Genomic DNA, 13,033 nt, shown 5'->3' with positions numbered 1-13,033 from the left:
TGATATATTAAAATACAGAGAGACTAAGATTTTTTATCTTAAATAACAATATGCAATTTTATTAACAGTAAGAGAACTTTCTGAAAGTGCAAGATATACCAAAATGCTATTTTCTATAACAGTCTGATCTAAGACAATTGCTACCCCTCCTCCCAAGAGTAAAAAGAGCCAGTCGAAATACAAGCCAAATGAAGCATGGTGAATTTCTATTTTAAAACTAGATATTTGATATTGTAGGGTTTCTATGCATTACCTCCCTACAAGTACACTTTAACTATGGTACACTTGTACTTCTGAATTTATACAAGTAGCTCATAATCAGTGGCAATGAATTAAGACAGAAGTTACTTTAGATAACAAAAGAAAAGCATATAAATACTGCCTAAGAAAACTAATATCTCCTTAGAGTTCCAATAATTTATATACATTTTTTGGCATGTATAGGAGCAACATTTATGTTACAGCTTCTTCAAAAACAGAGCAAAAAATTTTTGGCTTCTTTAAACTGCCAACTATGAAATACATAAAAAGTTTTTAATCCTAAAACAAATCAAAAGCCTTACATTCACACTACTCCAATGAAACAGAAACGATTCCATGTTTCACCTATTATGTTCAGTACAAATGCTAATATCTTGAAAAGAACAATCATAAAAGGACAAAAATGATTGCAAATAAATTTTGTATATACACTGATACTGACAGCAAAGATAGATGTATTTTAACAAACATTTCCACAGTCTCTCACCAGGGTAAGAAAAAATTATGTCAATGTTGCTGTGAAGGTAAAACCATTAAACAATAAGTCTATTTTTTTTTCCTCATTGAGTTTATTGGTATTTTTTAGTTATACAGTAAAGTTACATTCATCATTGGGATCTTGTAACTTTACATAACAAGTCTTGGTTCTCATTTTCCCCCCTTGTCCCTGCCCTCCCTTCACCTCCCCCTCCCCTCCCCATTTACAAACACTTTATTTCCATGTTTTCATTTTCTCATATTTTTTTTCTTTTCCCTTAAGAGGTCTATTTTTTTAAAAGTGCTGATCATGATGGCACATGTCTGTAAATCTAGCATTCAGGAGGCTGAGGCAGGAGGACTGCCGCAAGTTTGGGGCAGCCTAAACTACACTGTAAATTCAAGACCAGCCTAGAGGCTTAGACTACACAGTTAAACACTGTCTCAAAAAAAAAAGACAATAGCCACAGTGAGTAGCTACTCTAAATATCTCAATACTGTTTAACATAGCTCTATTAATATAGCTAATAAATAAGAAATAATTGGTATAGTTTATAGAGATCTTATTCCAGAATATTTAAAAAATAAAATTTTAGCATGCTTTACAAAGTATCTTACTGATTTTACGAATAGCCAATGTATGTCATCATTCCAGAAATAACTGGCTGCAAATATAGTCATATTCTTGATCTACTTTTTTTTGCGGGGGTACGGGGCATTGAACTCGGGTCGTTGCGCTTGCAAGGCAGGCCACCGAAACACTGAGCTAAATCCCCGGTACTCATTTTAAAGATTACTTCTTGACTTAATCTAGTTGAAAACAGGATTAACCTGCCAGACATTTGGCTTTTCAAACTTAAAATGGGTAAATTTTCTGTGATGCTATTAATAACATTGTGATTCATTTGATATAGCTTATTTTGAAAAGAAAATAAGGATTAATAGTATATGTTAGAGTCCATGAATAAAAGGTCTCAGTGCCAACTCTTAAATCCTCTAAGACCCTAAAAAGAAGACAAGGAAACACATAGATAACTCTCATAAGCACAGCCACTGGTCGGCCTGCTCCTCTCCCAGCAGCTCCTCACTTGCTCCCCGGCACTCGCTCTCTCTCCAGGTCATAGGTAGCCTAGCTCACCCACCTGCATTCACTTCCAAAAGCACTCGTAACAGCACAAAGGTGCTGCTGGAACTCCTCTCCACTACACTTAGTTACATTCTTTCTTTTTCCAAGACTTGTCATGAACCATGCAAATTTAGGGGAAGAGAAGCAGGAAGAACTGAGAAATAGACATTTCCAATTTTGTCAAAAGACCCGAGTAAGACTATAATCAATTATTTTATCTTAGTAATATAAACTATTCAACAAATAAACCATTTAAGCCATTAAATTCCTAAAGGCCTTTTCTGTTTACAAGGAACCACGGCTAAATTCCAATATATAAAGAAAAGGGAAAAGATTAAACAGTAAAGGGGAATTTTTGTGAAGTTAAACCACATTTAAAATATTTTTTCTAGGCCAAGTGTGGTGGCGCAAGCCTATACTCTGAGGTAGGAGGATTGCCATGAGTTCAAGGCCAGTCTGAACTGCATAGTGAGACCCTGAGAAAGAAAGAGAGAGAGGGAGGGAGAAAGAAAGAGAGAGAGGGAGAGAGAGGGAGAGAGAGGGAGAGAGAGAGAGAGAATTTAAATTTTTTTTTTCTAGTCAGGCAGGCATGATGGCACATATCTGTAATCCCAGCGCTTGGGAAGCTGAGGCAGGAAGACTGCTGTGAGTTTGAGTCCAACCTTAACTACATAGGTAAGAACCTATCTCAAAAAAAAAAAAAAAAAAAAAAAAACTAAACCAAACAACACCAAAAAGTTAACTCTATTTGTCAAGTGGAATTCCAAGCCTTGTAACTGCTATCAATTATCCAGAATTTTGTTAAATTAACAAAATACTTCTACCGGCCACATTTCCTTGACCTTTCACTTAATGGCATTGTATCAGGTTTCTTAAAAATTATCAAAGGACAAGTCTATTTCAGGTATAACCCAATAAAGTCTTTATTGAGAATTTCACAGTTATTAATCATTTAAATCTTAATTCAGTTAAGATTCTAAATTACATAAGTAATATTTTAGATTCCCTTCCTATCCTACTATAATTTCTGGCACATACACTATTTTAAGTGAGTTATTTTCAAGCAGTAGAAAACAAAGCTTTGCATTAAGAATGTCTCTCATATAAATTTCTTAGAAATCTGATTCCACAAAAGAAGTATTTTCATTGTTTCACACTGCAAAAAACTGAAGCCTTCAAAAATAACAGACACAGCTGGCACTCCCTTCAAAAGTTTTTCATCAAGAGAAATGAGAATCAAATCTGTACTTAACAGAAAGTCAAAACTAATGTTTAAGAGCTAAGATCTTGAAGATACTATTTAATGGGGAATAAGAAGGGCAGGTGATTTGGATGATGCTCTGAATTCTTTTTTTTTACAGCTATACTATATAGCATTTGTTAGCAATGTAGCTGAAAGGACTAATTACTTGCACTATCTCTTCTGATTACACCAAAACCTTGGACAAATCACTAGGCTTTGATGCATCTTAAATATGAAATAAAAAATCTTATTTACATTTTAATGTATTTAAACCTGCCTTCCAAGGCAGTACCATCTCTTTTTTGCCAGAGAAATAAACAGTGAACTAACATTTCAGAATCTCACTTGCTCCATTTACTTGAGTCACTTAAGTTATTTGGCCTTGGTTTATCTGTAAAATGTTTTCAGCCTAACCACTTTCCCTAGATGATGTTCTGTGTGCCAAGCTCAGAAACACTCTCTTTTTACTTAATAGATTGATTCCATGACCAAATGTTTGGGAAATGCTACCTCCCCTTCTCCCTACCTTAGAGAATAAGGTATACTGATAATACATTAAAGGCTCTGCAAATTCTTGCACTTAAAAATGAAACATTTCAATGTCATTTAATCAAGTGCCTACAATAAATCCTCAATGAAAATACTGAGTGTGGTTTTCAACAGTGTCAGAAAAGTTCATCACCAACTCTGAATGGATCATTGCTCTTTTTTCCCTGTAAGAGTTCCAGTTCCTACACAATGACACTGCAGGAATTAACACTTTGGATTGCTGAATGTGCTAAAGCTAAAGTCAACATCATAGAAAGAGGTACAGTAAAATGCCTCTTGAAAGATTCTGCTCTCTGCCCCCAAATTACTAAAATGTATGTACAGTGACAGAGGTCAGAATAGACTTAACCTCTCGGTGAACAGCACTAACTGGGAAGGGGCATGAGGTCATCTTGTAGCATGCCAAAAGTACTCTCAATCTGAGTCGTGCCTCTCAGAGTATGTATGTGTGTGTGTGTGTGTGTGTGCACACGTGTGTGTGTATATATATATCTATACTTTATTAATTATATATACTTTATTAATATAAATCTAAAACAATGTATGAAAAGGAAATAAAGAAAAATCTATTGAGTTTCTCCTGATAATATTTCCTAAATTATTAAAAACAAGATTTGATGGCTACAGGAAATCTTGGTAATTATCTACCTCAACTCCTTTACTTTATTCATCCATATAAATTGAGAACCAGAAATTTTACATTATTATACAGCCAGCAACAAACTAGGACTCATCTAAAAACTTTTTCTAATCCATAATTCCTTTCAGTACACCAGGACTTAATAATATCATTAATCAGAATTCAACGAGAAAGCAACAAAATCCAGATACAACACCAAGCACCAGTTTAAGTAAAATAGCACTAGCATACAGGGACAAACAGGTATTCAAGTAACAAGAAAACTGTCAAGTCTACAATATACAATTTCTACCATAGTGAAAAACTCATCCAACAAATGGTAAAAAGAAATGTTTTAAAGCAACAGAAGCCATCAGTAAGATGCACAAGGACTTGTGTCCCTGCCTCGCTAGTGTCCCTGCTGCACTCTGCCCACTCACCTCACACACTCCTCCCTCCAAGTCTGCTGCAGGCCCCTTCAGTCCGAGCTCCTTGCTGGGTCCTTTTGGGTGCTGCCGATACCCACCACCACTCACCCCTCACTATACTTGTCAGTCTGGCACTCTACCGCATACTTATTATTTACCACCCTTGTGGAGATCAGATGGGAAGAACGAGCCTAACTGGCCTCCTCGGTGAGCATTGAGAACAGAGGGCACGCAGGTGTGCTAACACGCTGCAGGGAGAAGTAAAAACACCAGAGGTTTAGTTGTTTACTCAAAGAAGTACCATGGAGGGCAGGAGACAGATGAGTCCTGTGGAACTCTAAATGCTCGTGCCCAAGTCTGAGTGAATAAAGCCAAGCTGCACCAGTTATCTGGGGATCAGGGAGATGAGCCCCAGAGCCCCCAGATTTTAACTTGTTTCTGTGTCTCTCTATTTTTCATCTTCATCACCTCTTGGTCAGGCTCAAGCTCAGCTTATAGGCTGGTTCCTACAATGCTCACTAGCATTTTCTATTTTGTGGGTTTTGTTTTGTTTTGTGGTAATGGAGATTGAACCTTGGGCTACAACACTGACCTATATCCCCAGTACCCCTTTTTTAATGTCTGATATATGGTACAAACTGCCAAATTACTCAGGTTGCATTTCAACTTGGGATCATCTTCCTTACCCTCACAGAGTGTGTGCTATCATAACCCCACTTGTCTTCATGGGCATTTAATTTCCCTGAGGGCAAAAATTTTTGTTTTATTCTATGTGCTACATTTTTGTCCTGTGACTAAGTATTTGCTGCTTATGTCTATGTGTTCAATCTCTCATTTGTGAATTGAATGAATTAAATTTATGAATTCCTAAGTGAATAAATAAATACTTTTATTTCCTTTCCCTCTCTATTTCTCCATAACTCCTCACTGCTTTGTAGAATAGTCATATGGTCAAGGTGAGATGCCAAAAACAGGGAAGCAGTGCCCAGTAGGAAGAACTAGTACTGCTGAATTATAAGGCTTTTCCTTTCTCATTAGACCTTCCTAGGAACATCACTTTCCCTGAGACACTCCTTTAATTTCCTGCAGAAAAAAACTCTAGCAAGTATCACTTCTGAGGAGCAACTATTCAAAGAGTACTGAGGACAAAACTAGTTATCACTTCAGTAACACTATGTTGGGCAAAAGAATTCAAATCAGTGGGCCTGGACTCATCCCTAGAAACACACTCACACACACACACGCACACGCACACACACACGTACAAACATGAGAATTCAAATTGACCTTGAAAATTGAGTACCTTTCCAAAATCTGAATATGAATTGATAAATAGAAAATACTGTAAAATAGGGAAATAAAAATAAGCAGGAAATCACAAGGCCAAATTTATTTTTCTAGTCAAATAAGAAATGGAATATATTATTAGAAATGTGATTACTAAAAACTAAGGCTTAGTCATACTAACACAAACATATTTATAACAGTGACATATACTGCTCACATACAAGATTCCAAACAAGATCAAACACTTCTACATCATGCCATATATATAAATTTCCATTAAATTTTAACATTAGCATTTTAACCTTTTCTGATGTAAACCTATGAAAAGAAGCTTTAAAAGCGTTTTAAAGTTCATTTTATTTCTTTTTATTTCTTTGGTACTGGGGATCGAACTCAGGTCGTTGTGCTTGCGAGGCAGGTGGCAGAACCACTGAGCTAAATCCCTGGCCCAAAGTTCATTTTATTTGTTAAAATGTGCAAGGACCATATCTTACTCATCTGTGTATCCTTCTACCACAGTGACTAGACCAGTGGTGGCAAACCTATGGCACAGTCCACCGCCAGCTGTTTGTTACTACTGAAAGCTCTAAAAGGTTCGCCATCACTGGACTAGACTATGTTATGAATTAAATGTTTATGTGACTGGTTAAATATAATCAAAGCCCAGGGAAAATAAATATGAAAGTTATTCTAAGTATACTTTGAAGGACAGGATGAGAATCATTCCAGAAATTTGGAGCTATCTGTAGAATGATTACCACTTAAAAGCCAACATATACATGTGTGTGTTATATATAGCCATATATAGAAAACCATAAAATATACATATGAGAGAGAGACATAAATATGTATTCCTTATTTTTATACTTGTTTGTTGGGGAGTTTTTTGGCTTTTTGTGGCAGGGTCTCCCACATAGTTCAGGCTGGTCCTGAACTCACTATGTAGGCCAGGCTGGCCTTGAACTCTTGATTATCCTTCTGCCTCAGCCTGCTGAGTGCTGGGATTACAGGCATATGCCACCATGCCCAGCTTATTTTTACACATTTTTAAGGCAGAACTATATGCTCTGGCTAATCTGATAGATAGATGATAGATAGATAGATAGATAGATAGATAGATAGATAGATAGATAGATACACACACACACACACACATGTGCTGGGTTTTGTTTTGCTTTTTTAGTACCAGGGATCAAACCCACAGCCTTGTGCTTGTGAGGCAGGCACAGTGCCACTAACTAAATCGCTGGCCCAATAATCTTAACAACTGCTGACTAGAAGAAAATCAACTATGTTTTAATCAGGCAGGTAGTTACCTAAAATTATTTGGCATATAAAATTAATTACCACAACAAAAACCCCAAACTTTCCTTGTTTAGATTAGTCATCAATAGGAAGTATTATGAGGCCAGGGATTTAGCCCAGTGGCACCATGCCTGCTTTGCAATTCCCCAGCACCAAAAAAAAAAAAAAAAAAAAAAAAAAAAAGGATTTTTTTAAGAAATGTGGGGGCAAGACAGGAGATGCGACTAAGGTTGAATCCCAAAAAAAAAAAAAAAAAAAAAAAAAAAAAAAAAAAGAGGTATTGTTCATTTGTCAAGTCATTACCAGGGGGGATTATAAAACTTGATGTTCTTTAGATTTAATGGGAAAAAAGGCCTAAAATACAAAAGCTAAAGACAAATGGCATTCACAGCAAGATTATTCCTGACACAAGTTTGAGCTTACTAAAACATGCTTAACCGCAAGCACGTAAATTTCTTAACACTTTGACTCAGAAAATTAAAAGCAGCTTTTACTTAACATAGGAGGATGATTGTCGAGAACTTTTGACATCATTTATTTGAATTTTCCTTTTTGCTTCACATTACAATTTTTGAGAACACTAGTTTTCTCCAACTGAATTCTCTCTCCAGATGTTTCTTAAAAATAGTCAACTCAGGCTGTTCATTCATTTAGGTAATGCCCCCTGGCCATCTTTTCCATTCTAAGCACTCTTCTGCGCACTGTGAATTTCTTCAGACTCAAGCAAAGAATTTTTAGGTGGTCTAAGAAGCATAATGTATGCTACTGATTTGGACAATCCAATACAGCTAATTTAGCAAAAGGAAAGATCTATGAGGAAGGAAAAATCTCAAGTTTGAGCCCTGCCTTAGCAACTTTATGACTTAATGTGACTGTCTCATTAAAAAAAAAAAAATTAAAAAGAATATAGCTCAGTGTAAAGACCCTGGGTTCAATCCCCAGTACCGAAGAGTGAAAAACATAACAATACAAAACAAAAACAGAAAGGAGAGATCTACTTCAAGTACAAGCAGGAAATTCTTCCACTAGAGTGAAAAAAACACCTATTCTTCCTTTGACTCTAGTCCTAAATAAAGGAGTTAAGAAACACACATATACATCTTCATGAATAAACAATGCCTCTTACATGTTTTATGTGGTACAATGAAATGAGTCAAAGTACATTTAAAAATTCTTAATGTCTAAAATTACATTTTGATCAACTAAACTACTTTTTTTTTAAGTACTGGCTCAAATTTTCTAACTTAATGTTAAAATTTAAAACATCTATGAGTTTTAATTCAAACAAATAAATGAATTAAAATGGGAAAATGAAACAAGGAAAAACATAACTGCATTTGCAAATGCTGTCTGGGTAGACCAGAAGTATCACTTACTTGCTCTTGACCTCCATGATTCCTAATGGCATATTGCTATCCACATCCTAGACGCTAAAGTTTAGTGAATGATTATTTGGCCAAAGGCCTTTATAAGTATGATCTTATTTAACCCTCACAACAAACCCTGTTATAGTACCCTCCCATATTTACAAATGAGGAACCTGAAGTTAAAAAAAAAAAAGCTGTGGAACATGACTTGTTTAAAGTATCCAGGTAATAAGTGGGAGGGCTGAGATTTAAGGCAGAAATGACTGATCAGAGCTCATGTTATCACCCTCAATGCTACTCAGCCTTCATATCTTCAATATTCTGACCAAAATGTATGGTATCCTAACTAGTATCACCTTCATATTATTCAACCCAAATAACTTATCACTGACCAAATTTGTTCTCAGGCAGGAAGTTCACTAAGAACCAACATCTATTTCATGTCAGACATTCCATTTGACACATTACTTTCCATTTCATTGTCACATTCTTCAACTTTCAAAAACCAATATATGTAACTCCAGAGGCAGCACAGGACTGCTCTGAGTTTGCAGCCATCCTGGGCTACATAATGAGTTCAATGCTAACCTAAACTACAAGACCCCATCTCTCAAAAAAGAAAGAAAAATGTATGTACAAATTAACAGCAATAGTTATTGTTATATTAATTTAGATGTTAACTTGAGCCAAGTGCCAAGAACTCCAGAACTTCAGACTTAGCCAAAGACAAAACCCTGAAAGAAAACAATGTTTAAATAGAACACAAAAAGCTATTTTCTTCCCCGCCCCCAATATGAAGAATTGAACTCAGGACCTTGCACTTGCCAGGCAGGCACCTAGCCGAGCTAAATCTGCAGCCCCTCATTTTCTTTTTAAAATTAATATGTTTGTGTTACATAATAGTCTATAATCACAGAAGAATCCCTCTAGCTTCTTTTCCCATGTTCTTCTTGACTATAATTTTACCAACAATAAATTCAATAACCTAATTTCCAAGAAAATAATCAATACTTCCACTACTTCTCCCTTACAGCAGCACTACTTTCTCATAATGCCCTCTGCTAACTTTCTATATAATCTAATTCATTTTGCTCATTGTTTAACAACCATCTCTGACATCCCCACCCACACTCCACAATGTAAGTTTCATAAGAGCAAGGGATTTTTATATGCTTTATTCTTGATTTTCTAACTGTACCAAATACCTCTCCAACAGTACCTGGCACATAGAGTACTCAATGAGATCTTAACAAACAGATTAAGAAACCACAAATTAGAAAGGGAATGAATTCTAATACTAGCCAAACTAACATAACAAGAACTAATAGCAAGCAAGAAAGAATAACAGGTAACAGCAGTAACTTTACAAAAAAGGCAGTGATCAAGGGATGAGGCTCCCTGAAATACAACATGAGCAGAATGCTCCTGAGAGAATGTAAGAGCCATTATCAACAGATAGGACCTACTCAGCATCCTGCTGGAGAACACAGTACACTGTGAGAAGACTGTCATTTTAAATTATTAGAGTACACAAAAAAAATTTTTTTTTGATACAAGGAATCAAACTCAGGACCTTGCACTTGAAAGGCTGGCACAGTGCCACTGAGCTAAATCCCTGGCCCCAAAACAATAAAATTTAGCAATAAAATTGTTTTATTACACGAAAAGTCTGCTTATGCTGAACCCTCATTCACTAACATCAGTTATTCTATATTAATAATTTAGGCCAACTTAACTTTTTAACACAGCAGCCCCATGGTCTATAATATTTAAAAAGAACTGAAACTTTTAGACATTCCTCTGTCACTAACTACTCATCTCCCATGGATAAATTCTATAATTCTCTAAGATAAAGCTTAGGAAATTATTAACAAAAAGAACTTAAAGAAAAATGTTCCTAGTGCTAGCTTTAACTCCGCCCCATTGTTTCTCCCCAAAAAGGGACATTTTGTTGGAAATTCAATTGTACCTTATTTACACCAATTAATTTAAGTAAATGAGCCAAAAGCTTTGGGAACTTAGGTAGCATACATCTTAGTACACATCATGAAACAAGACTACAATATACCAGTGAGCCCTGGCTTAGGGGCTACTCATAAAAAGTAGCTTTTGATTAAATAATACAAATAATTGCCTAAGCCCTCTATTTTATGGACGTTAGCCATGGCCTTAAATTTATTTAGGGGCGGGAGATGTAGTTCAGTGATGAAACTGTTGCTTAGTATGAATGAGGCCTTGAGGTTAACGCAAGACCTCCCAAAAATACATAAATATCAAATGCTCAGATCCTGTCATCAATATATTTAGCTAATTTGCAAGAGTTAAACATTTATAAAATACTACATATCTATACGTGATTGGTCTCTGCATAACTGAAAGAGAATGTCAATTCTCTTATACACTGAATAATTTTTCAATTATAAGTTTTCATAATTTTCACATATATAGATTAAAATTACTGTTAAAAGAAAGCTGAAGGCTTCTCTCAGTTAAGTTCTAGAAGATATTTAACTAGTTTACAAGCAAAAAATCATCTGCAATTATCACTTCAATGTCTAGTGGAAATTATTTCTAATAAATGGGAGAAAACTATCCATATTTCTTGGGCTGTGCGCACACAAGCTACACATCACACACAGGGAGAGAGCCAAGCCAAGATGAAAGAACAAACATGTTACAGCAACAGATCATCACCTGGTGACTGGAGACCAAAGTCCAGTCCTTTTCTGTCTGCCTGGGTCAAAAACAAACCCACCAGGAACCTTTCCCCTTTTATTTTCTACACTGGCTATCAAGTAATATTTACAGCTAACAAGGTTGTGATAGCCAGGATGTGTTTTCAGATACTCCAACAGAGAGAGCAAGGGGAATAAGGCTGACCAAGCGTGAACAGTGCTGAAGCTGAGCTCTGGGCAGAGTTGGGAGACGGGGAAGTCACCAGACAATTATCTCTACCCTTGTGATAGCTTCAAATTTTCACTTTCAAGGTTTTTGTTTTGTTTTTTTTTTTATAATTAAAGCAAAAATATGTAATTCAGATTTACCCTCCCAATACCAGGGATCGAACTCAGGATCTTGCACTTGCAAGGCAGGCACAGCACCACTGAGCTAAATTTCCGGCCTCAGATTTACTTCTTAATTGTAGAAATATGATTTAAAAATATATAAACTTGCCCCCCCCGTAAAGTTTTTACCCAAAACTCTAAAAAATAAAGTTTATTAATTTTTTAAAAGATAAAAAAAAATTTAAACAGTAAGGGACACTGAATGTAATGATTATGTCTAAAGACAAATGGAAAAAAATTGTCCTGAAGTTATTCTATTGAGTAAATGTGGCCAAGAATGACATTTCTACCAGCATAATCCAAGGATTCAAAGGAATGCTATGTTTCAAACAATGTGAAGAGGGCTGAGGATTTAGTTCAGTGGTTCGGTGGCCTGCCTTGCAAGTGCAAGGACCTGATAAAAAAAAAAAAAAAAAAAAAAAAAAAAAAACAATGTGAAGAGCAGCAAAGAAGATATGCTCCGCAATTGAGGCCAGAAAAGTGCCTCCAGAGCCGACGCAGACATCTATCAATGGAAAAGGACCAGAAGGGACTCCTCGGATGCTGGTAATAATCAATTTCTTAATTTAAGAACTGGCTGCCCAAGTGAGTTCTGCTGTGAAATTTCATCTATCTAAACACATATGTGCTTTTCTGTATGTATATTACACTTCAATAAAAGGTTTTGTAATAAACCCATGCACAACAGGAAACATACACTTTTAAGATAAAGAATCTGTCTCTCTTAGAAGCTTTCTTTCAATAAATTTTTCCTACTCTTAAAAAAAATGTTCACATACATATGACTGGTTTTCACAAGTTCAGCAATACACATTGAAAGGAACATGAGCCCTATTTAAAAGATAAGTAAATGGCATAAAATGTTTTACAGATAACCTTGTCAAGTAGTAAAAAAAACATTTAACAAACAGTACCTGGGTCTTCCCACATTCATCAGGTGAATCCTGGTGTATGGCCATTTGATACTTGACATATAAAGAAAAGGACTGGCTGAAGGACGACTTGAACACTGGATCCTCAAAGGAGGCAGGTACTAACCTCACCTTCAGAGCAAGGAAAATACAAGCAAATGCTATTGAAACATCTCTACCTAACAATATGCTTCTGAAGGTGAGGCTAGAGTAAGATCTCTGCAAATCCACTTCCAAAGCTCAGAGCTGGAATATGTCAAGAACAAAAGAAATCCTGGAGGAGCTTACTGGCACATAGCCTGAATGCTAACTTTACACTAACACAAAGGAAAATCTTAAACTCACAAGAGCCAGGAGAATTTTTTTTTTTTTTTTTTTTTTTTTTTTTTTTTTTT

At 35.8% G+C, this 13,033-nt stretch overlaps 1 protein-coding gene across 3 annotated transcripts in view; it reads right to left on the bottom strand.

The window, feature by feature from the left end:
- Ate1 (arginyltransferase 1) overlaps positions 1-13,033 on the bottom strand; it is a 143,235-nt gene that overhangs the window by 108,066 nt on the left and 22,136 nt on the right. For 2 of the 3 annotated variants that reach the window (XM_010632764.3, XM_010632762.3), the window contains one exon: positions 12,642-12,770. The exons of the other annotated variant lie outside the window; for it this stretch is intronic. In XM_010632764.3, the coding sequence (XP_010631066.1) occupies positions 12,642-12,770 (129 nt within the window). The remainder of the gene's footprint in view (positions 1-12,641; positions 12,771-13,033) is intronic. 3 annotated transcript variants of the gene reach the window in all.

The sequence above is a fragment of the Fukomys damarensis genome, unplaced genomic scaffold, assembly GCF_012274545.1.
Source record: "Fukomys damarensis isolate Sample0158 unplaced genomic scaffold, DMR_v1.0_HiC HiC_scaffold_8, whole genome shotgun sequence".
Lineage (NCBI taxonomy): Eukaryota > Metazoa > Chordata > Mammalia > Rodentia > Bathyergidae > Fukomys > Fukomys damarensis.
Note: the sequence above shows the minus strand (reverse complement) of the source record. Positions and strands in the feature narration are given on the sequence as shown.